Here is a 25863-nt window from a genome sequence, read left to right as displayed (position 1 = left end):
TCTAATACCTTAGATTAAAAATGTTAATCTAAATTCTTCACACAAATGAAACTTCCAGCACCTCAGACAATTGAAAATGGTTACTTCTGGCTTACCTAAGTGAACATGAATGATCAGAACTTTTACAACAATGCTCTGCATTTCAGCAGCACCTTCTGTGTCAGGATTTGAAAAATGCTTCTCTACTTAGAGATACCTGAGTATTATCCAAATTTTATATATATGGGACAACTAAGGCACAGAAAGAGGCTAAGTAAGTTGCTGAAGGTCACTCAGCCAGTCAGTGGCAAAGTTAGGAGGAAAATCTATATCTCCCGGGGTGTTTTCACATGTGCTCTGGGGAGGTGGGTGGGGGGGTTGGCTGGAAACACTTTAATTAGAGTAGCTCTCAGAGCCACTCTGATTAAAGTGCCACAGTGTCTCATGTATCAGTGTCCCTGCACTTCAGAATGGTAGCAAGGGCACTTTAACTAAAGCTCATCAAACAAGCTTTAGTTAAAGTGCCCCCGCCACCATTTTGAAGTGCAGGGACACTGATACATGAGACAAGGAGGCTGGCTGGAGTACACTGATTAGCACGCTCCAGCAGACTCGATTTATTGAGTCTGGTCCGATGCGCTGTAATTACAGCACTTTGGAGAAGCCTCCTGGCACATGTACAAGCACCCAGATCCTATATATGTGCTTTATGGTGTCATGCTTCTTTTGGCCTGGAAATTAACCTCCTTTGTTAATACTTACAATGAATATATGTTTTATTTCTTTAAGCAGGTGTATTTAAGCTTTAACTAGAATGAATCCAGATCTTGAAGCAATTTTGCCATATAATGAAAATGCACAAAAGACTTACAAGACAAAATTAAATGCTCCACAGTTCCCCAAACCAGGGAAAGATAAATACCTTCAGTAAAGCCATTCCTCCATTATTTGCTCCCTCCCTTTCACTCCAAGACTCTGGTGAATAAGATGGGACTTGCATTATGTACTGACATGCAATAGAGCTGGATTATTTTTGGACCAAATGTGATGGAGAATGAATGTTAAAGCTCAAAGACCTTCCATAAAGAATGCCCTGATGGACCCTTCTTCAAACTAAGGGGCACTCATTAGTTGGTCACAAGAGTAGCTGTATTATACAATGAGAAATGTCAACCAAACAGGTAGTTCTGAATTACTTAGGCCTTTGGAGGCCAAAAACAAAACTTAAACTGTATTTTAATATCTACAGACAGACATGGAAGATCCTGAATCTTGGTGTGTTCTCTCAGTGGTTGTAGCTAATGTGTGTTATGGTATTCTGCACTAGCTTCCGCTTTGTCATTGATTTATGATATACCTCTATTGCACAGTGTATATTGAACATATCACCTCTGGTAATTTCATCTACTAACACAAATTCAACCACAGTTTCTATGTTGGCAACACAAAGAACCAAGTCATTTCTTCTGAACTGCCCCCTTGTGTCTAAACTAAACTCTTGACCTGTCTCTCTCACATCTCCTCTTGGATGATTAGCCATCAACTCAAGCGAAACTTGGCTAAAAGAGAGATCTTAATCTTCCCTCCTCCTCATGAGTTCTCCTTTCTACCTCCTTTCTCAAACACTGGGTGTAAGGCCGCCCACACCCATCATGCCTGTCATTCATGTTCATAAAATGGACACTATCTTTGACTCAAGGTCCTTGCATCCAGGTTGTGTCTAAATCTTGCAGACTTTTTCCTGCACAGCTTCTCCAAGAGGTAGCTTTTCCTACCCCTCCAAACAGCTTAAACTATTATCTGTCACCATCTCATTACTGTCTCATTACTACAGAATTTTTTCTGCGGCCTTGACAAATGCAATTTTTACCCCACTCCCTTGCATCCAGACCACTGCTACAAATCTAATAGTTTCAGTTTGCTGTTTTGATTTTGTTATGTTCCTCATTAAAACTCCCACTTTGCCATTAAGCCTAAAATATCTTGACAGTGGGTCAGTAGCCCCTATTGTCTTGTTGTCTCCTCATATTCACCCATCTGTTTGGATCCATCTGATATCTTTTGTTTCATGCTTAGTCTGTGAAGCTTTTCGGAGCAGAGACTACCTGTTAGATCTGTGCTGTACAACAGGGTTCCATCCCATGAGGCATTACACTGGTATAAATATTGTATCATATTAGTGGTAGCAAATTATCCAAAAGAAAAAGTCACAGTCTTCCTAGATAGATGTAGATGAAAGAATTACTGGTACCAGATGAGCTAGCTGCAGCCAATGTACTCCTAAACAATACTCAACTCTGAAAACCTGAATTGCAAGGTGTGAGAACAAATCCTCAGTTAAAAGGGCAGATATAACCTTTGCTATACTTTTTGTTTGTTTCCTCCCTCCTACTAACATCTGGCTTCTCTGTTCTGAGCTTCAGTCAAGTTGTTTTCATCCATATCCTAATCGTACCAAAACCAATAGCTAATGTGTACAAAGTCATTCATTCAACACTTCTGACTGGAGCAAATGAAATAGAGAGCTATAGCCACATGTCATCAGCACAGTGGAAACAGTGCAGCCCATATCTTCTTATTATCTTCCAAAAATATAAAGAAAGGAGATGCAAGGTGGAGGCTTGGAGAGCCACTGGAGAAAGAACCTTCTTTGACCCTTCAAAACCAGGAATAAAGATATTTAGAAGTCACCTTGCCTCAAGCCATCTATAGGTTCACAAGTAAGTCACCAACATCTCATGATCAAAGGCAGGCAATTTACAGTATCAGCATGGGCAGCTTCATCAATTGTCAGGAGGAGGTCATTTACCAGAACCACCACTTGTCTGTACATCTTGCCCATCTCTCTAGACAGACTGACAAGAGTTAATGGAAAATGAGGCATCTAGTTACTCAAAGTTGTCTCATCACAACCTTCTCAATAATCTGATGGGTTGAAAAAAAGAAAGATTAGATGCAGGATGATAATTAGTCAGCATCAAGTGACCTTTTTGAGCAAAGGCTGGTTCCAGAAGGCAGCCAACCTTAAAGGAAATGCTTTACTAACATCTTTACTTTACATCTCAACTAACAGTGGGCTCTGTTCTTCATCACATAGGTTGTACACAAAATATTCCTAGCTTCTCTAGTAATTCAAAGACTCAGCCTAAAGCCAAACAAAGAAGATGAAGCATTAGCTCCCTTCAGAAATCCTTATTCATCTGTGGAAGCAGGCAGTTCAGTTCAAATCTATTTTATTTTCTCCATAAGGAAGCCTGAAATTTCCTTGCAATAGCAAGGATTAGGCATCAGAGTCCAAGTGAAATCAATCTGCATTAACCAAGCCACCCCCTGTTTGGAATAGGCAGAAGATTAAGACATAATGGACAGAACACCAGAAGAAGCAAAGAATCTCTTCTTTCTTCCCACATAGCCCCAGCATAAGAATTCAGTAAGTGATGCATCCAGTCAGACTTGGCACAAGACTTCCACTCCCAGAACTGGCTGTCATCCCTCTTGCTCCAGTGGCTTCAGGTCATCTATGAACAATTGTGATCTGGGAGCATGAAGTCAGTGAAGAAGATGCTAAGAGGTCACTTCACTGACAACTGAGAACAAAAAAATAATTAGATAGTCCTATCAAAATACTTAGAGAGTGCTTTTTTGGAGCAGCAAGATAACCACATAATCATCATGACATCCTGAAATGTCTCAGAAGAATTGTTACCACCCTGGATATTAAAGTCACCAAGTACTAATAGACTTAGTGCATTCTGTGTCACCTCAGTGAGGAACCTTCCACAGTTCATGCAAGAATAACATCTTCTAAATAAAGAAAGAGAAATAAATATGACAAGCTCTTCCCAGACAGCTTTCCCAGGTAAAAGACAGACCCCTATTTGTGTGGGTTTGCAGATCTTCAAAGATTCACATTTTAGGTTAATTATTTAACAATTTGGGCTGCATACCAGAATCTCTGCCAGATAGAAATTGGACAAGAAATCTCATTCACACAGGACTTGTGAGATCTCATTTTTTGTTCCTATCCAGAGGGCTGGGTTGGAAATATTGTCAGTCCTCTACCTTTGGACCCAGCTGAAACCAGGAAACACAGAGGAACCAAAAGTGCCATTAAAGAGGGGGGAGGAGAGGTGGAGGGAGAGGGGGAGAGAGAGCGAGAGAGAAAGATTATCTAGATTTGGCAAACCTCCAAAGAAGCTGCATTTCAGTTTGGGACAAAGGTTCAGGCTGGTTCTCCAGAACAGTCCACCCACTATGGTTATTTCCTGATCCTATAAAGTGCATTCATCTTTCGGTTACTTATGTCTCCTGAACAAGTTGTGTGATGTGTGACTGAAAAGGGTTCTAGGACTGAGGTCTTGGCAAGATTCCATGCTTAATTTGGGGCAAAAATTATCCAGTGGAAACTGCTGGCTCTGAATAGAAGGAAGATTGTGGAGATTTCTCCAAACCTTTTCATTCCTGTCCCACACACAACTATTACCATACACAAATTGTGCATACACTCAGTCTTTAGGCCAGTGAAAAACTTAAGCACAAGCTTAAAATCTTTGGACTTTATTGGGACTACTCAAGTGCTCATAGTTAAGCACAAACTTAAATATTACCATGATCAATGGAGGCTTATGAGCTTTTGCTGAATTGGGGCATTAGGACTTGATCTTGTAAAATTCTCAGCAACCCTTGGAATTAACTATTATCTTCAACCTCACACTTCATTTTGATCAATTGTTGCATTGTGTGAAATTGTCTTGTAATGTCATCTGAACAGAATAAAGCTATTGTACTTGATGTTTGGGCATGAACTACTCCTAGAAAAATATGGCTCTGCATCCATATAATAGATTTTATATGTTGTTATAATTGTTTTTATAATACACATTCTCTTTTCAATAGATTGTTAGATACATTTTTCTCTGCATAATTAGTAGGTTATAGATGCCAGATATACTGCTAGTGATTGCTAAATCAGTACAGAATGGATGCAGAAACATCTGGAATATGTTAAGCCAATAATATCAAAATAGTCATGTAGAAAACAGTTTACAATTTTTTTTAAAACTATCTTCATATAAAGAGATTTAACTTTTTTTTCCAGTGGGAGAAAAAAAGCTCTCTTTTTTAGAGAGTAACAGCATTATTCATGCTGCAAGCCAAACCACTTAAACAGCAGAACCTTTGCAGCACCACAAGTGCAATAAAAAAAGAAAATACAAAAACCCACTTTGCTTCCTTTTTTATGAGTATTGACATTCTTGTGCAGTATTAGGAGTGCTAATTTAGCTTCCAGTTCTAAGAATTTTTGAATCTATAGCCAGTAATTATTTGCATTCAGGGGTACAAAAGAGGAAAACAAAGCACACAAATTCTAGCACATTCATGTGGGATTGGGAGTTGAATTAGGATCCTCACACCCCATTGAATTATCAGCCCCCCTATTAGAGCCTTATTAAAATGGTAATGATTATATGCCAGCCATAGGCAGGCTGCCGCACCTGTCAAAAAATACCCCGATTATCCTGTTCATTCAACTGTCTGTCTCTTGAATCTGTGTCTCAGGTTTACTACTCTGTGAAGTTTTTTGTGGGTTTTTTTTTAAAGAAAAGATACAAGAACAAACACTTCCACAGGGTGACAAAAATCCTCTCAGATTTACCTACTGTCTGCTTAGTGTTCTGGTATCTAGGACAGCAATATGAGGAAATGGATCCTATTTCACTTGATCTCACTGCAGTGGGGAAGAAAACAGAAAGGCAATGCAAAGCTCTTCACAGATATATAAAAAAAGCACTCCTGTTTTAGAATAAAAAAGAAATAAAGCCACCTCCCACACTTCCATACTAGTGCAGGATTATGTTATATATAGCAGCAAAGACTTCCCCTAAAGTATGATGTAGTAATCTAGAAACTGTGAAAGGGGTATTCGTCATAATTCCCATTTTGACTAAGTCCACAGCTTTCATTACTGAAGAGCCATGTTCTCCTGAATTCTTTTTTAAAATGAAAGCATTTTCATGTTTATGAGCTGTAATCCACCTCCTAATTCTGCAAACATTTATTCACCATGAGTGAGGGGCTGTAGAATAATTTTATTCTTTATAGTTTAAATTACACATAGAAGAATTCAATTACAAAATAAAATGACATATAGATATTCAGCCTCTGAGAAAGAGTTTATTTCCTGTTGCCTAATAAAACAGAAACAGAGTGCAATTGTTACGGGTACTTTTAACAGCTTTGTAGGGAGAAGATCACATATTTTTCCCTGTTCAAAAAAAAAGTCTTTAAGCTACCACTATTCTATTAGTTTGTCAAATACTAGAATATAAAAGAATTTCAGTAGAAGGGCATTTACTAGTTAAATGCCATCAATAGCATCAGAGACAGATGCTGTATTAGTAAGTGTCTGGAATGCTTTAGGAGGAGGAGCAGGCAACAAAAGATTAGTAGGATTTTGTTTGTTTTGGTTTGCACCAGGGAAAAAACATTTTTGATTCCTAGTGCTTCTTGTGCTGGAGCATCAGAAAGCCATGTCACCCTTTTTTCTTTTCCGTTTTGATGAAAGAAATTTAAAAGAGACGCATGTAACCTGTTTCAGCTATCAAATTCATGACTTTATAGACAAGGGGCTTGATCCTCAGTGATAATAGCAAAACTCCCTCTGCCTTGGGAGTCTGTACAGTCCCAAGGCAGTGTATGCCTTTATAAGACAATAGATGCAGTAGACTCAGACAGAACTCCATGAGACCAGGCCCAAAAATGCCTCTGTTGCTAAGAATTCGTTGAATGTATGAATGTACTTTCCATGGCTAGCCAGTCCTATATGTGTGAGGAAGTTTCCATCAGTTTTAGAGAACGCAATTTGTAAGTATGTTTTAAAAGAAAGATGCAATATAGTAATGGACTATAACGTAATTACAAATAAACCATCAGAAAGATGGAACTAACTATGTGTACTCACTATGTATTATCTCCCTGACTGGTCCATTGGTATATTTATTCTTGATCCCCAGCCTTTTTCTTTCTCTACCATTTTAGATGATAAATTCCTTTTTCCAAGAGTGGTATGTGCAATGCCTACCACTAACGCATTCTCAAAACTGATACAGAGTGTTGACTTCTACTGATTAGCTTAAAAATATGCATAGCTTGTTCATACGATATCAGTGCCAGGTCTCAGGGAAAACAGGACTGGGTATGCCCTGGCCATGCCCTGCCTACCCATTTTTGCTGATATTCTCCAGAGCTGGGAATTCACCCATGAAGCCACTTTTGGGCCATCCCAGCAACTGCCCTTGAGCTCTCAGTGAGTGTTGGGGATGAGGTCAGAGAAGCATAACAAGTAAACTTCTGACTTTGGAGCTTGTCAACAGACTCAGGTGGGTAGAGTGTGCTCAATTCCATGCTCCCTGGAAGGCTGAGCCCTTTGTTATTTCAACTGAGATATGATTATGTTTGGCCTGAACACTTTTAGAAATCTTACATGTAAACAATCATAAGCATTAGGCCAAAGTTGTAAGCAACCACTAACTGTCCATATCTCAATGTCTGGAGGTTCAGAGACACTTGAGCACCTATCCTAAGCCAGGTGATACCAGAGGCTTTACTGAGTCTTCTATTCTCCTATCCCCAATTCTGGGTATCAAACTGGGTTGTTCTACCTTGTTTGATGGGTAACAACCCTCAGCCTAGATAGGCAGGAAGCTCAGACAGTGAGAGACAGACAGACATGTAATAAGAAGTGGGCAGTCAGTACGAATAGCAAAGAGGGTGCGAATGGGAGTAGGCAAGTAAAAGGAAGAGAAGTGTCATCTACAGCAGCATAGCAGTAGGGTATAAATTGACCAATAAGATCTCTAGATTTTGTTATCGTAAGCAACTCATTGTCACAAGTGGTAATAGTGTGTTTCAGGTAGAGGTGGTACCCGTGTCAAAAAAGTCATGTTGCTGATCTGGCAAGGAGTACACGTAGCTGCCATATTGGAATCCAAGATAGTTGCTGTGAATTTATGCTTTGGTCAATATTTCAGCCCCCACTAGGGTTAAAAAATTAATTCCAATGTTGAAACCAACACTGCATTAACCAAGGAGATTAATAATAGCACTTCTGTCATAGTAGCCATATTGCATTCCAAGATGGATGACACATTAGCAAGTATGTATCGAGTCAATGTAATTAAAAAACCTAGTAAACAATACTCTAATACTAAAACCCCACAAATTCTATCACTACAAATTTCATAGCAGGCTTACAGTACTGAAAACATTGGGCACCTATACACATGATGGCACTCCACTCCGATATGTGCTAATTAGCATGCATAGGAGCAGGCTTGATTAATTGAGTCTGCTGTAGCGTGCTAATTATCCAGCAGCCTCCGCATCATGTTTATTCAGTGCCCCCACCACCATTTTGAAGAGCAGGATGCTGAATACACATGACACTGAGGGCACTTTAATTAGAGCCGTTTGCAGAACACTCTAATTAAAGCACCCCCCGCAACCTCATCCAGAGCACATGTAGATGCCCATTATAATTCAGGCAAGCCTACTTGTTCAAGTTATATTGAATCAGACAATACAATCTTTTTATTTTAGAACATGGATAAGTCAGGTATTAATAATACATAACTCAATGGCAATGAAACATGCGGACATATTTTCAGCTTGAGGAAATAGAAAAATGTAAAAATCTAATCCAATGGTAATATAATGGTAATACAATGGTATATATAACATTAATATAATGGGCAATTGTACTTTTTCAGATCTCTTCATCACTTGAATCTCTTTCTGAATCCCTGTAGTTACTATATAGATTGCAAGATGCTGTCTCATAGCACTCACAGCTGGGAATACATGGCGAATTAACCTCTTTGCACAAGCATGCTGGTCCCCAGTATTCTGTCTTGCACTTGCAACTTGTTATCCAAAGATATTCTGCTGGTAATGGTTCAAGCATGTTTATGACAGGAACATAACTGTCATTTTCAGCTTGCCGACCACAATGGTCAGGTGATGACAATGGTGGATTAGATTCAAGCACACTTCGCCAAACAAGAGTTTGATACTTGGTTCTATGTACATGGTGTGCAAGGGAGTCGTATGTAGGCAGAAGTTTATCCGGAGTTTTTTCTGGGTGGAATAATTTCACCCTAACATCCAGAAGAGTTACCAAAGATGTTGACAGCTGGTATAGTCATACAATACATTTTTCTATACAACTATACAAATCCTTATCAACATCAGGCCTACTTTCTAGGCATGACAATAGATGTGGATGTTGAATAAACATTTTCAAGCAGTTTTCTTAGCATGACTACTGAACTGGCTCAGGCAATTTTGAGACAATATCATGAACTGGAATTAATCTTACTGGGTTTCTTCTCTTCATCCAAACCTTAGGCACAAGATTATGCCATAGAAGAAGGATCAGTACATCTGTGACATCACAGGAGAATACCAGAGAGGGGTATCCCTGACTGACTGCATGTTTGCCATCTAAGAGAATTCTTGTTTCCACCTCTTGTTGTGAATGCATTTGCAAAATATCACATGAGCTGGAGTGCCCGACTTTTTCATCAGAGAAACCACCAACAATGAACACTTGTTCACTTCGGAAACATTGGTGTGATTCCTTAAAAAGCTCCTCACTTTGAAAATTAACTAGGTTTTCTATTTTTGCTGGAAAGGATCTAAAACTACTCCATGATGCTGATAATGGAAGAGATCTGATGCTAATGATTCTGCAGATTGGCCTAGTAGTTAGGGTCCTTAATTTTCTTGTGCCTGCCTTTACGGATGGTGATATGTAATAATCAAAGACAACATAACCTTGATCACATGTGTTGGAATAGTTAGCAAACACTTGTTGCACAAAGGAATCAGCCAAATCTCCAAATGTTCATGCAGTTTTCAGCTTTCCTATTCTCTGTACAAGAGCCATGCCATCAATCATAAAGCTGATTTCTCAGAAGCAGCATGTGGCAGAACAGCTACTGCTTTATCTCCAATCAAGATCAGTGACAAGGCTGCTTTGTCGGCCACATGGACTGTTTTTTCAGGTTTAAAAAGTGATGGAAGCTATCCAGACAGTTCATAGTATAGGAGAGAGTGTATGTTGAACCTTCTACCTGCTGCAATCACTACAAGTAGCCTTTGCTGGATCTCCTTTGAATTCTGCATCTGTTTCATTTTTCTGTGCTGTCCTATAGTTCACTTTTGATTTGGATATGTTTGCAAGGTTTTCAGTGTTGATTTGGGTGTTTTCATAGAAGCTTTAGGTAGCATCTTCAGTAAGATGTTTCTGAATAATGGTGTTCACGATTTATCTTCCTTTGTCATGTGCATGTAGAACGTCTAAGGCAATATCTTCTGGCACAACATCTTCTACAGAAATACATAACAGATCATCATCCCTGGTGCAACATGTTCAGAAGCTTGTCAATGGTCCTCCAACCACTCTGCTTAGAGAATGTGCTTTTCTCTCCTGCTGCTGGTGACTGGTCACTGTTGTCAGGGGAGGGTTCCAGTATCTCTTTAGTCTGCCAGCCACAGTCCTCCCTTGGCTACCCCTCTCCAGGGCCAGAAATACCCTTCCATGAACTCCTTCTGCTTGTCTGCAGGGAGCACACCCTGCAGAAATGCAGCAGCATGCTCCATGCTCCAGTTGGGCTTCCTGCTGCACCTGAGGTGAGTGTTCCTCCTTGGGCTTTCCTGGGGCTTTCCTCTTGCCTCATTCTTTTCCCCTCACAAAGTATCATCAAAAAGGAAGTGGTTAAATATTGTCCAACCTGGTATGGCAACTTTCTTCTGGTTGTCAGCTGATAGTCTACCCAGTATCCCTGGTAGCTCTGCTGACATCTGTTGAACAGCTGTGTTGTTGAGCGGTTCATTCGTGTTACTACCCATACCATGGCTGAGTGGTTTTAATGACTTGTTATGGATCATCGGTGCTGGAATGACTTTGTTAAATTCAGGTGTTATATCTTTCAAGGTTTTTTTCCTTCCTATTACATCAGTGCTTTCTTCAATTTCAAATGGTTTCAGTGGTCCTCTTTGAAATGCTACAGCGTGCATTTCATGAAATGTTTGTTTTCCATCTGATGTCTCCTCCAAGATGTCAATGCTGTCCAATGAATACTGAACAAAATGACCAGGAACAAGATTCCTTGGGATAACAACTCCATTTTCCCAAAATTCCTTTAAGTTTTTCTCAGTAATGGTAATCTTGATGTAATGAACAGTGTCATATAGTATGCTGCATGCGGCAGTGTGGAGACTTTGTACCAGCTTCTTAGATTTAGGTGTGCGATATATCAGCAAGCCTAACCCACGTGCTTTAGTGTTAGCTTTTTGTGCTTTGAGTACAGGTAAACCAAATCTTGACATATTATTGAATATATTTCTGTCTACATTCTTATTTTGAGCATGACTTTCAACTTCTAAGTCATCATTGTCATCTTCCAAAATCAAATGGATCAATGTGTAAAGGCTATCTGGAACATATTTTGGGCTTGCTCTTCATTCAAGTTCCTGTATCCCTTCATGCTGGTTATAACTTTCAAATCTGGTTTGATCCTGACAGCAGCATAGTAGAAGTTTTATGTGTCTTAAAACTCTTCTCTGAACTGCAGGCCAGCGGCTTCCTTATCATTTACATGTGAAATTGCAACTGCTTGTATGGCTTTACTAGTTGTCACAGTTCAGAAGGAGTGGAAGATTTGCATTTCTTTGGTGCTGAAACTGAATTACTGTCTTGTAGTAAGTCTGAAGTTTTTGCTTCATTTGCTTCAGTGTGTTCAGAGGACATTCACCACCTACATCTTCTACTAAATCACAATATCTTTCAAGTATATCTTTTAGACTACACATTTTTCCATGCAAAACCAGTATCTAGTTCATCAATCACTTGAGGCCATGCTCTTGCTTCAGGAGAAAGAAAAATATCTACTTGCACAATCTCCACATGCGAATGGGAATGAGAGACTTGATGCTTCCATTTTTCCTCCCACCTATATTCAGGATGGTCACATGCCTCCGCAGCTATTAGATCTTCGACACCAATTCAGCAACGCAATACTTCATTCTTCTCTGCCAGCTTGTGTATTGTACTGACTGATTTAAATGATAACACTTGACTCAGTCACTTCTTCTTTGAATGTTTCTGGCAAAATATGTACATCCTCCAGTGAGCTGCTAGAGTAGATGATTTGCTTGACATCCTAGTGTGTTCTTCATTTGATGTTGTTGGTAGGATTTCCCTTTTATCTTCTACATTGTACAACTTTCTTAACAGTCTCTTAATATGTCCTTTTGTGTAAAAAAATCTGTAGCAAGAACAGTGCTAATTGAGACTTTTGGAATGTTGCAGTGCAGGATCAACACAACATAATAGTTTGTCATGAATACTACCATAGCAAGTGTCAAATTCAGCAACTGTCCTATGTTGAATGAGGACCTCATTTATTTGTATAATTCCAGCAGATGTACTTTGGCTAATCATTGACTGTGGACCTACTTTGAGACATATGATTCATCCTGTTGATTCAAATCATGCCGCCTATGCTTTGCTGGATTCATTGATGCTATAGGCTCCATTGTAATATTTGCTTAAGGGCAATAAGGGCAACTCTCTTTGGGTATCTAATAAAGAATAAAACTGTAACTTCGTGGCAGCCATCTTTGAATCCAATATGACAACCATGATGGAAATATTATGATTTATCTCCTCGGTCCATACAATGTTGGTTTTGTCATCGGAATTAATATTTTTAACCCTAGTGGGGGCTTAAATATTGATTAAAACATGAATTCACAACAATCATCTTGGGTTCCAGTATGGTGGCTACATGCAGTACTTGCCACATTGGCAACATGACTTTTCTGACACAGATTGACCACCTCTATCTGAAATTCATTGTTGCCACTTGTGGCAATGAGTTGCCTACAGGGTGACACCATTACCCTTCTTTTTCAACTTATTATAGGCTGCGTATATACAAAACACTGATTGTGCAGTAGCCCAATACTACTATGCAGTACAGTTGTATGGAAAAACTGTGACACGACGCTACTACACAGTAGTATTGGGCTACTGTGCAGTAGCACCAAAAAAAAGGTGTTGGTCAGTGCTACTGCACAGTAACTCAGGTGACTGTGCAGTCATTTAGTACTTGTTCATAAAAGTACTAAATGACAGCATAGTAATAACTGCACAGTCAGTCTCCTGTAGACACAGCCATATTGGTCAGAAGTGGCAAGGAGTGTGTCAGTGTGACTCACCAAGGTGATTGTTTAACCCTTGGGAGGAGAAAAAAAATCATAGTAAGGGACCCCAGTCCCTAAGAGGAAAATGCCCAGTAAGGGCTGGTGATGGGTGGGAATTACCTACAGGCACAGGATGCCATGAGATAGAGCAGCATTCACAGCTGCAGCCCCATTTTAAAAGTACATACTCCCTGTGCATTGCCATGCATGCAGGGAGTGACATCATAAAACCGCACCCAGAATCTCAGAGCTGGCTGGCAGGAGAGCAGAGGCAGACCCAAGAGCCCTGCAGCTCCTTTGGGCCAGTGATCCCAGAGGAAGGGAATAATCAGTCCGGAGCCCCATACGGAGAACCCAGAGCGGTTCTCAGCCCTGGAGGCCTGAGGTGAAAAGGACCAAGGCAACAGTGGGAGCCCACACATTGACTGGAACACATAAAAGGGGACATGTAAGTCAGGCACTCAGCTCAGCTTAGAACTGAAAGTTGCTGAGGTTATGCCTTTATTTACTTTTGTTTGTTTCTTCTCCAGGCCTCAAGCATCAGTTTGCACATGCCAGTACCTTTATAGGCCAGAAGATTAGTTGTGCATATATCTATTTAAAAGCCCAGCTCTGTCATAAGAGGCTGATATATTTGATTTATGTTTGCGGACAAATTGATTTGAACATATAATTGATGCTGACTTAGATAAAAATAAGGAAAAAGAATTACTGGGATAAGCTCAGTCCCTCATCTTATAACTGACTGTGACCAAGATTGAAGGCACAATTGCCCATGACTTGAGACTAGCTGATGAATTATGATATTTCCTTTCTACTGGACTAGAACCTCTGTAATTGATTAAGACAGGAAGTAAGTTTTTTATTTTAAAATTAATTCTGAAAGCATATTTGATTTATGAAGTAACTTTGAGAGAGAGTTAACCCCCTTAAAGGGTAGTGGAGGCAACGCTACACAATGCCCAGTCAGGACAACCAAACCTCACTGAATAGGCAGCAACTAGTCACGCTTACTTGTAACATCATGTAGCATATGATTAAGAAGACTTGGCTGGTGCGTGGAAGGGGTGTAGGGGAGGAGGAGACCCAGGGAATATTCATAGTGAGAGCTTACCCAAGGACGGCATCACCCACTCTCATCACCCACTCCTTTTGGAACCTCCTTTTTCTTTTTTATTTTCCAATCAAGATGTGGCAGAAGAGTACAGTGAGATCCCTTTAGGAAAAAGCTTAAAGTACCTGGCCACTAGCACAGTCAGAGCTCCAACCCTATACAGAGAGTCACAGCTGATGTCACCTAGAGTACTAGCCTAAGCAGGTACAGAGCAACTTGGGCAGATGAGTGCAGGCTGGGTAGATGAATGAAGAGGGAGAGTGGGAGAAAAAGTAAGGGTTGAGCAGAGCAAGAAGAGTGGGATCACAGCTGGCAGAAGGTGCTCCCATCAACCTTTGTTTGATCAAGCAACTGTAAAAAAACACCCCATCAAACTGAATTTTTAAAGAAACAAAAAAGGAGTTTTTAAAAGATTGAAAGATGTTGCAATCTGCTGGGGAAAAACATTTTTATACAAAACAAACAGAGCTGTGCATCAAAGATTTTTAACTCATCCAGAATAAATATGAAAGTGAACAAATGATAAATGTTTAAGGAGTTTTTCCAAATTATATATGGATTTTTATAATAATTTTCTTCTGAAGCTCCATGAGCACAGTCATTTTTGGTGCCCCTTGGCTCAGGATGAATGAGTGTTGGCATCTTTGTTTAAAATGATGTAAACAAGGAGAGGAAAAAAAGTATTCTCTTTCATAGTTTTTAAGCCAGTGATAGGTCACCAACCCATTATTAGCCAGGGTTACCAGCTAAAACCATGTGAAGGGAATCAAACTAAGGGAGGTCATTGTGAATGTTCTATTAGTTTGAACAAGGGGATAGATGGATAAAAGATAAGGTAATGATTTGTGACAGGGGTCCAAAATTTGATTTAAACAATTAAATTAGCCTTCTAGGAGATCCCCAAGGAAATGTATTATTAAAATACCATCTTGCCCCATCCCTAAAGCATACAAAAGCTGCCTAGTAACTGTCCACTATCACTTCCTTCATGACATGTTGGATGTTCTCAAGACAAAAACCATAAGTTGTAGGGAGGGCTATTCTTTAGGTTACATGCCCTAAAAAAAAACCCCAAACAAAACAAAAAACACAAAAGACTAATAGCTAGGTAACCTAGTTTTCTGGCAGCAGCACAGCATCTGATTTTGGTCTTACTTGGTTTTCCACTGGGTTCATTGAAATTATTCCTGAGATATATAAGGAAAAGTGAAATTAGGCTGTTAGATCCAAAGACTGATACCAGACCTGAGAGACCACAAAAACTCCACATGCATAGACACTACCCCAGAAGCTTAACACATGAGGACAGTGGCAACTTCCGCCTGCTTACACTGCCAATAGAATTGTGTGCCTGTGGCAGCAACTATTATTTTTTCAAACTTCCCCGACTTCAGTCAGTCCCCGACTTAATTATTTTACTGTGCTGTCCCATATTTTGAGGAGTTTACTTGAGTTTGAACTGCTTGGGCCTCTTTTCAGCTAAGTTTCATTTTGTTCCTGGACCTCCATTTCCAGTCTGGCTGAAACTCAGGAGCCATCTTCTGTTATTGCTGATGCCAAACAGGAAGTCAGTGGTGCCACATACAAATATAGCACAGTAGAAAGACTGAACCCAACCCACCTTCTGCTTTCCACTTTCCAATTCAAAGTACTCGAGCCATAGTAAGACGGTAGCCAGATTTGACTGAGCCATAAGCATTTAAATATAACTTTTGAAAACAGAACATTTTCACATTTTTGAAAAGTGGTACAGCTGTAGAAAAAGATGCCATGATGCAGCTATGAAACTCAGTACTTAACAGCTTTTTATAATTTTCTAAACATCTATGCATATTTCTACTAACAATTCAAAACTAAGCACATAATCTACAAAGATAATATTCTACACAATAAAAATAAACACAGAAACAACTTCCTAGGGCAAGTGCTGGAACAGCCAACTAGGAGCCATGCTCTTCTTGATCCGTTGCTCACAAACACAGAAGAATTGGTGGGGAATGTAGAGGTGGATGGCAACATGGGCATCAGAGACCATTGAGCTTATTGAATTCAGGATCTCAAGGAAAATAAGGAAGGAGATCAGCAGAGTAAGGAACCTGGACTTCAGAAAAGCAGATTTTGACTCCCTCAGAGAACTGATGGGCAGGATCCTCTGGGATCTGAGGGGGAAAGGAGTCTGGTTGTATTTTAAAGAATCCTTACTGAAGGCAGAGGAATGAACCATACCAATGTGCAGAAAGACTAGCAAGTATGGCAAAAGACCAGCTTGACTTAGCAGGAAACACTTCAATGAGCTAAAACACAAAAAGGAAGCTTACAAGAAGTGGAAATTTGTAGAAATGACTAGGGAGGAGTATACAAGTATTGCTTGGGTATGCAGGGATGAAATCAGGAAGGCCAAAGCACAACTGGAGGTGCAGCTAGTAAGGGATATGAAGGGTAACAAAAAGGGTTTCTATAAGTATGTCAGCAACAAGAGGGTGATCAGGGAAAGTGTGGGTCTCTTATTTAATGGGGGAGGCAACCTAGTGACAAATGATGCAGAAAAGCCTGAAGTACTCAATGCCTTTTTTACCTCAGTCTTCACAGACACGATTAGCTCCTGGACTACTGCACCTGGCAGCCCAGTTTGAAGAGAAGGCAAGCTGCCAATAGTGGCAAAAGAACAGGTTAGGGTCTATTTAGAAAAGCTGGACATATACAAATCCACGGGACCAGATGAGATGCACCTAAGGGTGCTGAGGGAGTTGGCCAATGGGATTGCAGAGCCACTGGCCATCATCTTTGAAAACTCATGGTGACTGGGAGATGTTCTGGACAATTGGAAAAGGGCAAATATAGTTCCCATCTTTAAGAAAGGGAAGAAGGAGGATCCAGGGACCTACAGACCAGTCAGCTTCACTTCATCCCTGGAAAAATCATGGAGCAGGTTCACAAGAAATCCATTTCTACACACTTGGAGGAGAAGGTGATGATTAGGAATAGTCAACATGGATTCATCAAGGACAAGTCATGCTTGACCAACCTAACTGCCTTCTGTGATGATATGACTGGCTCTGTGGATGTGGGGAGAGCAGAGGATGTGATATGCCTTGACTTTAGCGAGGCTTTTGATAGCTCTCTCACAACATTCTTGTATGCAAGCTAAGGAAATACAGGTTGGATGAATGAACTGTAAGGTAGATAGAAAACTGTCTGGATCACCCGGCTCAAAGGGTAGTAATCAATGGCTTAATGTCTAGTTGGCAACTGATATCAAGTAGAGTGCCCCAGGGGTTGGTCCTGGGGGCAGTTTTTGTTCAATATCTTCATCAGTGATTTAGAAGATGGGATGATCTGGAAGATAGATGGAAGAGCCCCCTCACGATCTTTGTCATCCTCCACTGGACTCTCTCCAATTTGTCCACATCCTTTCTGTAGTGGGGGGCCCAAAACTGAACACAGTACTCCATATGTGGCCTCTCCAGTGCTGAATAGAGGGGAATACTATAATCACTTCCCTTGACCTACTGGCAACACACCTACCAATGCAGTCCAGTATGCCATTAGCCTTCTTGGCAACAAAGGCACACTGCTGGCTTGTATTCAGCTTATTGTCCACTGTAACCCCCAGGTCCTTTTCTGCATAACTGCTGTCCAGCCAGTCAGCCCCAGCCTGTACTGGTACATGGGATGGTTCCATCCTAAGTACAGGACTTTGCACTTGTCCTTGTTGAACCTTATGAGATTTCTTTTGGCCCAATCATCCAATTTGTCTAGCCCTACTGTCACAGCGGAGTCCTATAGGAGGGCCATGATCTCCCTGAGGTCCCTTGCACCGTGTCAAGGCCAGCCCAAGGTACCCTCTTATTCTCGCCCACCATGTCTTGCTGGTAAATATAACAGGGAGGCTACCTTACTCCTCCTTGGGCACGGCTACTCGGGACCTCTGTCCCCACGGTTTTCCTGGACTCTTGTGGTCACCCCGTATGATGGGTGCTACTCCGGCACCCCAGCCTTATGGGCTACGCGTGGCTCCTACCAACCCCTAATACCACGCCCCAAGCCTCGCAGATGGGACAGATGTTGTCCGGTCAAAATACACACTCGCTTTCTCGGGTCCTCCTCTGTAATTTAGCCCGCTCTAGGGCCTTCTCCGTATGTCTCTATGCTATTGCCCCTTTCTGGGCTCTCACTGGGCCCACTCCGGGCTCTCTCTAATACAGTGCCCCTCACTGGGACTCTTAGTAACACCGCCCCTCTCTTGGGACTCTTGAGGCCCACTCTGGGCCTTCTCTAAAATAATCTAGTCCACTTTGGGACGTCCTATCGAGCCACCGGTCTTTTAGGCCCACCGCACTGCTAACCTCTCATTTGCCGGGCGCACTGTGCTGCTATCCCCTTTTCCTGGGGACCACCGCAACACCGCCCTTCTCTGGGGCGCTGTGCTGCTAACCCCTTTGGTCTGGGTCCACCGCAGCACCCTGCCCCTGCCCTGGGTTTTCCGTAGTACTAGCCTGTTACTGGGCTCGCTACGCCCGTCCTGGGCCTCTCAAACATTGCCCCTCTTGGGCCTCTCAAACATTGCCCCTCTTGGGCCTCGCAATGGTCCCCCTTCTCTGGGACCTTCCGGGCCCCGCTGGGCTCCTTAATAATACTGCCCCTTGTTTGGGGCTATCTTTGCCCACCCTGGGCTTCCTACTAAAATCGCCCCTCTCTCTGGGACTTGCTGTGCCCACACTGGGCTCTTTAAATGCCCCTCTCTGGGCTGGGGTCTACACGCCCCGCAAGTTGTGCCCTTACTGGCGTCAGGGTCCTCACACTCCTGTGAGCCCCCCTATGAGTACTGCGCCCTCACTGGCACTAGGGCCCCCACACCACTGTGGGTCCCTTTATGAGGATAACGCACCCTCTTGGCGCTAGGGCCCCACCTCTCTGGGGTCCCTATGAGGCCTCCTCCAACCCCTTATAGCCTCACCCTAGCCACCGGTGTAATACAAACACTAAAGCAAACACCAGCCTCCTGGCTATAACCAAAACCCAAGGCACTGGGCCCTAACAACATAAGCCTCCTGGCTGTAATCATTGCTCCAGCCTCTGGAGCTCTCGCGAGCTATACTCGCTGTTAGACTTTTCCTCGCATCCTAACCGCAGGAGCTCCTGCCCCTCTGGCTGCTGGCAGGGAACTGCTAGCCTGGCCTTGGCTCTAGGCTTTATAGGAGCCAGGCCCTGCCCCCTCAGGATCAGCTGACTCTCATTAGTTGCCCTGGCAACCTGCAGCTGTGCTCATTATCTCTGCTAAGGCTTTTCCCCAGCAGTTCTCCCCTCTCTAGGAGCAGGGCAGTGAGGTGCGCCACGACACCTACCCTCCAGCATATCTAATACTCCCCACAGCTTGGTGTCATGTGCAAATTATCCTGCAGAGAAGCAGGAGGTGGAGTAGACTGGGAAATACTGACAGAAAGAGGCAGGGACCAAAGCCTGAACCCACCACACCTCCTAAGGTCACTTCCAACCCTAATTTTCTATGATTCTTTGACATATTTATTAGGGGTAGATCTTGGGGAAGTCTACCAAAAATAAGTCTGGAAGGGACCAAAATTATGTGAATTGAGACTGATTTCATCAAATTGTTTCTGATAAAAAATTGGAGGATTTTGGAGAATGACAGCATTTCATTTTGACATGCTTAGAATGAAGATTTTGATATTTCATTTCAAAATTGACTTAAAGTTAAAAAAAGAACAGGTTTTAAAGGGGTTAAATAACCCAACAAAAAGAAAATATAATCATTCTGGCTTGAATAAAATGTTTTGGATTGATGGAAAATTACTTTATCTCATATAGCCAAGAAATTTACGGGTTTCACCCCAACCAATATTTCCCCATTTTTTTCATGTAAATTTTCAACTCTGCTGAGGGAGAATTTTCTAAGACACAATAGGCGACAAGGCACCCAGCCTCTTCATTAATGTGAGATGGGACTCTAAATGCTCTCTTTAGAAAGAGACCCCTCCTCCAAAAATGTGTATTTTATATATAAAAACACACAAGCATACATATACATGTACATATACATATGCACACACAAAACAAAGATTTAATCCAAATCTATTTCAAATAGTTGTATTGTTCTCAAGAAGGAAATTGCATGGAAATCCCTACCAAATATGTGGTCTAAATGTAGTTGCATGCATATTACTATTATTATTTAGATCTTATTTATATCCCATCCTACCCAGAAAGGCTCAAGGTAGCTTATAATAAAATATAACCCACAAAATAAAAAATACCAATAGACTTCCCAAATGGCACCCCAGAACTTCCATTTCAGCTTACCCACACCTACTTCCCTGCTTGCAATCCAGGACAACAACCCTTCCAGCCTATCCCAGTCATGTTTCTTACCTGCCCAACCCTCATTCACATCTAGGTATAGGAAGTCTCTTCCCACTTCCTTCCACCACACTCCTTATGCCCACCCACTTCCACTCCCCAGCCTCATAGCTAGGAGGGATTCCTGTATCCCAAATCTACACCTTTCTGTCCTATAGAAAGTTTGTAGCTATCCCCAAAAATGGATAAATCTTTCCCCTCTCCTCAGCAAACAAACATTAAATTTAAAAAAAACCAGGGCAATAATAGAAAGACCTTCTGTCCTTGCAGAAGGCAATGCCAAAGGGTGCCCTTGAGCAGTGCCAAGGGAAGCCTGCCATCTCTGTGGGGCCTGCAGGCTCTCTGAATCTTTCTGCCTCAATTTGGGTGACCAAGATGGTACCTGGGCTTGTCCCTGTGAAGGTACACTCACACATAGAGTATCTATCTATCTATCTATCTATCTATCTATCTATCTATCTATCTATCTATCTATATGGAGAGACAGAGAGAGAAACTGGAGCTAGTTTGAGACTCTGGTGAGGTCCCTGGCTGGAGCTGACCATCATTGTCAGCCCTAGCCCTGACCTCTTAGAAGTTTAATTTAAGGTGCCATACAAACCTACCATAAAAATGTTCAACATATAATTGTACAATTGTATGTAGAATGTTATTATGGCTGGTTTGTTACATTATGACACCTTAAATTGCATGCTTGTGTAGCACCCTTGCCATTTATGCCATGATTAACATGTAATATGCTAAGGGGCCTACAATCAAAGGAACAGATCTCAAGAGGTCATCCAGTCTATTTCTGGCCTCTGAAGCAGAATTGTTTACCTTGACCAAAACTGACCAATGTTTGTCAAATTTGCTCTTAAAAATCCTCACCGAAGGAGATGGCACAGCCTCCCTAAATCTTTCCTGTTGTAAATTAAAATTGATTACTTGTTTTCCTATCTTAAGTGGATACAGATGACAATTGAACACGGTGTTCTTTATAACAACTTATCCCTCCATCAGTCTTGTCTTTTCTTCCCTCGACTAAATAAACCCAATTCCTTCAACCATTTCTCATCAGTCATGTCTTCTAGACCACTTTTCATTTTTGTTGCTCTCGTCTGCACTATCTACTCTGGATGTTCTCCAGTTTTATCACATACTGTCTCTCTCACAGGATGCCTGTGACATTCAGTTCTAAAGACAGATGGTGCTCACTGAATGAATAACTATTCAATATTTGTTTTTTATCTCCAGAATTCATTATGTAGCCTCAAGCCTTACTTCTTGCATGGCATTCAAACCCTTCTTGGAAGAAAGAATTATTATTTTTTCATATGCTTTTCTACAGAGCTCATTACTGTGGTACAAGTACTTCACATACATCACTGAATTTATTTTCACAACACACCTGGGAGGTAAGGGAATGGTATTATCCCCATTTTAAAGATGGAGAATAGGGGCCTAGAGTTTAAAGTCAAAACTCTCAAGTTATGGGTGCTTGATTTGAGATGCTTATGACTTAGTTTTCCAGATAATTTGGCATTATATAGCATGTTATATGTTCAAAGTACAACTCCTATTGACTTCAATAGCTGTTATCAGTGTTCAGCTCTTTTCAAATTAGACTCCTGAATCTCAGGATAGACAGCCATAAATGAGGAACACATAACTAGTGGCCATCTGTACAAAGCTTGGTTTAATTGACCTAGTTAGCGCCACATAGGAACTCCTTGGCAGAGGCAGGGATAGAATCTACTTCGCTAAGGGCAGCAATCAATTGTCTTAATCATGAAACCCTGCTTTTTAATTCAGAAATCCTCTGCCATATTCACTTCCAAGGTTTCTAACAAATGAATCAGGAGCCCTAAAGACAAGCAATTTTTTTTAAATTGAACAATCCCAATTCATCCCCAGAGTACAGTCCACATCCTGTGCTCTTAATGATGCAGGACTGAAGCTGCCTGGGATTTTTTTTTTTTTTTTTTTGAGAAAACAATTTTTCATTGAAAAGTGCTGACTGGCTATACCTGCAGTTTTGTTATTTTCAATGAAACTTTTATCAGAAAGGTTTGTTAGGTTCAGGATGGAATCTCTAGCTAAAACTTGAGAGAAAGAAGTACCCACTCTGCAACAGCCAGTTTTTAGGGCATTCATTTAAGATGAATGGGGTGCTCCTTGATTTATGGTACCTGAGCTAGACCTCTTGCACTATAGAGTAGACTATTGTGGGATAGGTATTTCTCCTCGTTTTCTACCCTGAAAATTTTTTCAAGATTTTTTGGGATTAACCTGATAAAAAAATGAAAAATGGTTTTGAAAACTCAGGAATTTGGACATGATGGGAAAACTATTTGTTATCCCAGCTTCGGACAGGAGTCCCTTATGAAAAATATTTTGTTATCAATTTTATTAAGGTGATTTATTAATACATATGCACAAGAAAACTGGTCTCATGAGGAATTTTGGTTCTGTCATTTTCTCATTTTTAAGTATTTATGTGCCTAGAACATTATTCACACTGCAGGTGATAATCATCCACTTCCCTTTTGAAAGGCCTTGATCTTCCACTAATCAAGCTATCCTTTCTTCTGTGTTTTGTTCGTCTATTACCTCTGGGGACTTCTCTCCTTTCTAATTTCACGGACCAGCAAAGTGTTTTCAATCTTTTGCTATATGTGTTTTTTCCTCAGAGCTGAAGACATTACATTCAAAACCATGTCTGAGTTTATCCTAAGCATGTAGCTGGTCCAGGAAAAAAGATCACCCACAAAAATCCTTGCCCCTTGAATATTTCCTGGACCATCACCACTCCAACACATTCTTTTAATGTAATTTTATTTGTATACAATTACAAAAATGTAAGGGCTTTTATGTTCTCTAAGATGGGTCTAGTGGTCAAGACACTAATCTAAAACTAGTTTAATATCCTGGCAAGCCAAAAACTACTTGTGAGCCCATGGGCAAATCACTTAGCCTCACCATGTCATGATTTCTCCATCTGATAAAATGAGGATAACAATACTTCACATGATGGATGTTGAGCAAACAGATATGAATGCCTGTGAGATGTTCTGACAGCATGGTGTTGAGGATGCGCCACTTATGTTTCTAAGATAGATGAGAGCTGCTCAGTTACTGATGCTTCACTTTGCCAGTTCAGGCTTCTTCCTTACATGGTATCTTTTAATACTTTTCTACTTGTTTAAATTGTCAAAGGAGCAGAACTTCCACCACGTATGGTAGTTGGTGGAATATTCTACATTGAGATGGATGTTTTAAAGCTATGAAACAAAAGGAAACATTAAAAAAGTAAATGAAGAAGACACATCCTGTGAAATATCCATATCTATTGACTTTAACATATGCCTTTGTGATATGCCCACAGGGAAGTTCCACTTCCAAAAAGTTTGTGCATAGCTTTGGGCTTGTTCTTTCAAGATGATGAGTGTCCTAGTGTCTGTTTAGTAAAGCACTTCTGCTTGTGCTTAATTTTAAGCAAATGAACAGTCCTGATGAATTCAAGAGGTTTACTCACAGGTGTAGATTCATAGATTCATAGATTGTAGAGTCAGATGAGACCACAATGGAGCATCGCATCCAACCCCCTGCCCCCTGGCAGGAAAGAGGACCGAGGTCAGATGACCCCAGCCAGGTGACTATCTAGCCTCCTCTTGAAGACCTCCAAGCTAGGTGATAGTACCACCTCTCTTGGAAGCCCATTCCAGATCCTTGGAATCCTTGGTGTAGGTAAGTATCTAAGCACCCAGGCTTAGATACTTACATACTATGTAATACTATCTATCTATCTATCTATCTATCTATCTATCTATCTATCTATCTATCTATCTAATATGATTCTCAAATTCAGCTGCAAAATTTTATAGCAAATCTAGGGTGACAACCTAACAAAGAATGGATATTTTTAAAGAATAGTCAGATTGTAAGCTTACCTTAGCTTTGTATATTTTCAATTCCAGGGCCTTAAAATCCATGCGACCAATCAATGATTTCATAAAATTGCTGCACAATATCACCAATGGAAACAAAAACAAAAAAGAAAAGCAAATGTTATATACTACATTTTCCTTTCTTTCTGATGTCCTCTAAGCTACCTACTGCTCTTTCAAAAAAATTAAATCAATATCACATTCTATTTTATTTTCTATATATTTTTGCTTTCACATATCATCACAGACAATCCTGAAGTAAAACATATGAATGTGTACACCCTCCCCCAAAAGTTAAGTCACGATCTCAAGGTTATGCCCAAGTCTAGTTAATAACAAGTTCAGAATCTACTGCTTTGACTGTGAAGTGACTGAATCAGCTTCCTCTTCCAGTAACTGCTTTAGAGACTAAAGACAAAATTATGTATTTGCAGACCACAAACACATGTGCATCACTGCCAATATAGTAAGTGGGAATGGCATAGGTAACTGACAACAGAACAAGACTCAAAGCCAAATCCTATTCTAAGATCCATTGGGTACATTGTGCATGTACACTAACAGCTAAGTCTGCAAAGTGACTTAGGCACCTAACTGCCATTTTAGGCGCCTGTGTTCAAAATCTGGATCCTCAAAATCCTCATTCAGTTGCCATCTAGCCCTAGAGGCACCTGAAGTCACAAAGATGCTTATGGTTCCACCAGCAAAACTCCCAAGACCTCTAAATGTCTGTGCTGTGCTTGTGGAGAACCTGACAAAGCTCAGTGGCTAGGCACCTAATTCACCTCTAAGGTTTGTGAACCTTGTCAGAGCTCACAAACTAGCATTCTTCCTCCTTTCTCATCTGTAGGCCCTGATGCGCTGGGGTTCTCCAAAAATGCATACCAGACCAAGCCCTGCAGCAAAGAGAAAGAGGAAGCCTTTCCTTCCCTAACTCAGATGACTTCCTGCTCAACATCCTGGCTCTTATGAGTCCCATTCCAAGATGCCCAACTCTCCCCAGTTAGTGTACAGGGAGATGAGGTATTTCAGTCAGTCCTGTGTATCCCAAATGGCAACAATCCTCTTAAAATTCAGAAGCTTCTATCCTAAGCTTGTGACTCCTCAGTCCCTATTCAACATAGCATGTAAGCATACAAATTAATAAATTAAATAGCACGCACTAACAGTGGTTCCATGTGGCAATAATCTAGTTGC

At 41.0% G+C, this 25863-nt stretch overlaps 1 protein-coding gene across 2 annotated transcripts in view; it reads right to left on the bottom strand.

The window, feature by feature from the left end:
• The window catches only part of LOC106737859 (uncharacterized), a 283248-nt gene that overhangs the window by 17337 nt on the left and 240048 nt on the right, over positions 1-25863 (bottom strand). For both annotated transcript variants that reach the window (XM_019489653.2, XM_019489655.2), the window contains one exon: positions 24670-24739. In XM_019489653.2, the coding sequence (XP_019345198.2) occupies positions 24670-24739 (70 nt within the window). The remainder of the gene's footprint in view (positions 1-24669; positions 24740-25863) is intronic.

The sequence above is a fragment of the Alligator mississippiensis genome, chromosome 4, assembly GCF_030867095.1.
Source record: "Alligator mississippiensis isolate rAllMis1 chromosome 4, rAllMis1, whole genome shotgun sequence".
Lineage (NCBI taxonomy): Eukaryota > Metazoa > Chordata > Crocodylia > Alligatoridae > Alligator > Alligator mississippiensis.
Note: the sequence above shows the minus strand (reverse complement) of the source record. Positions and strands in the feature narration are given on the sequence as shown.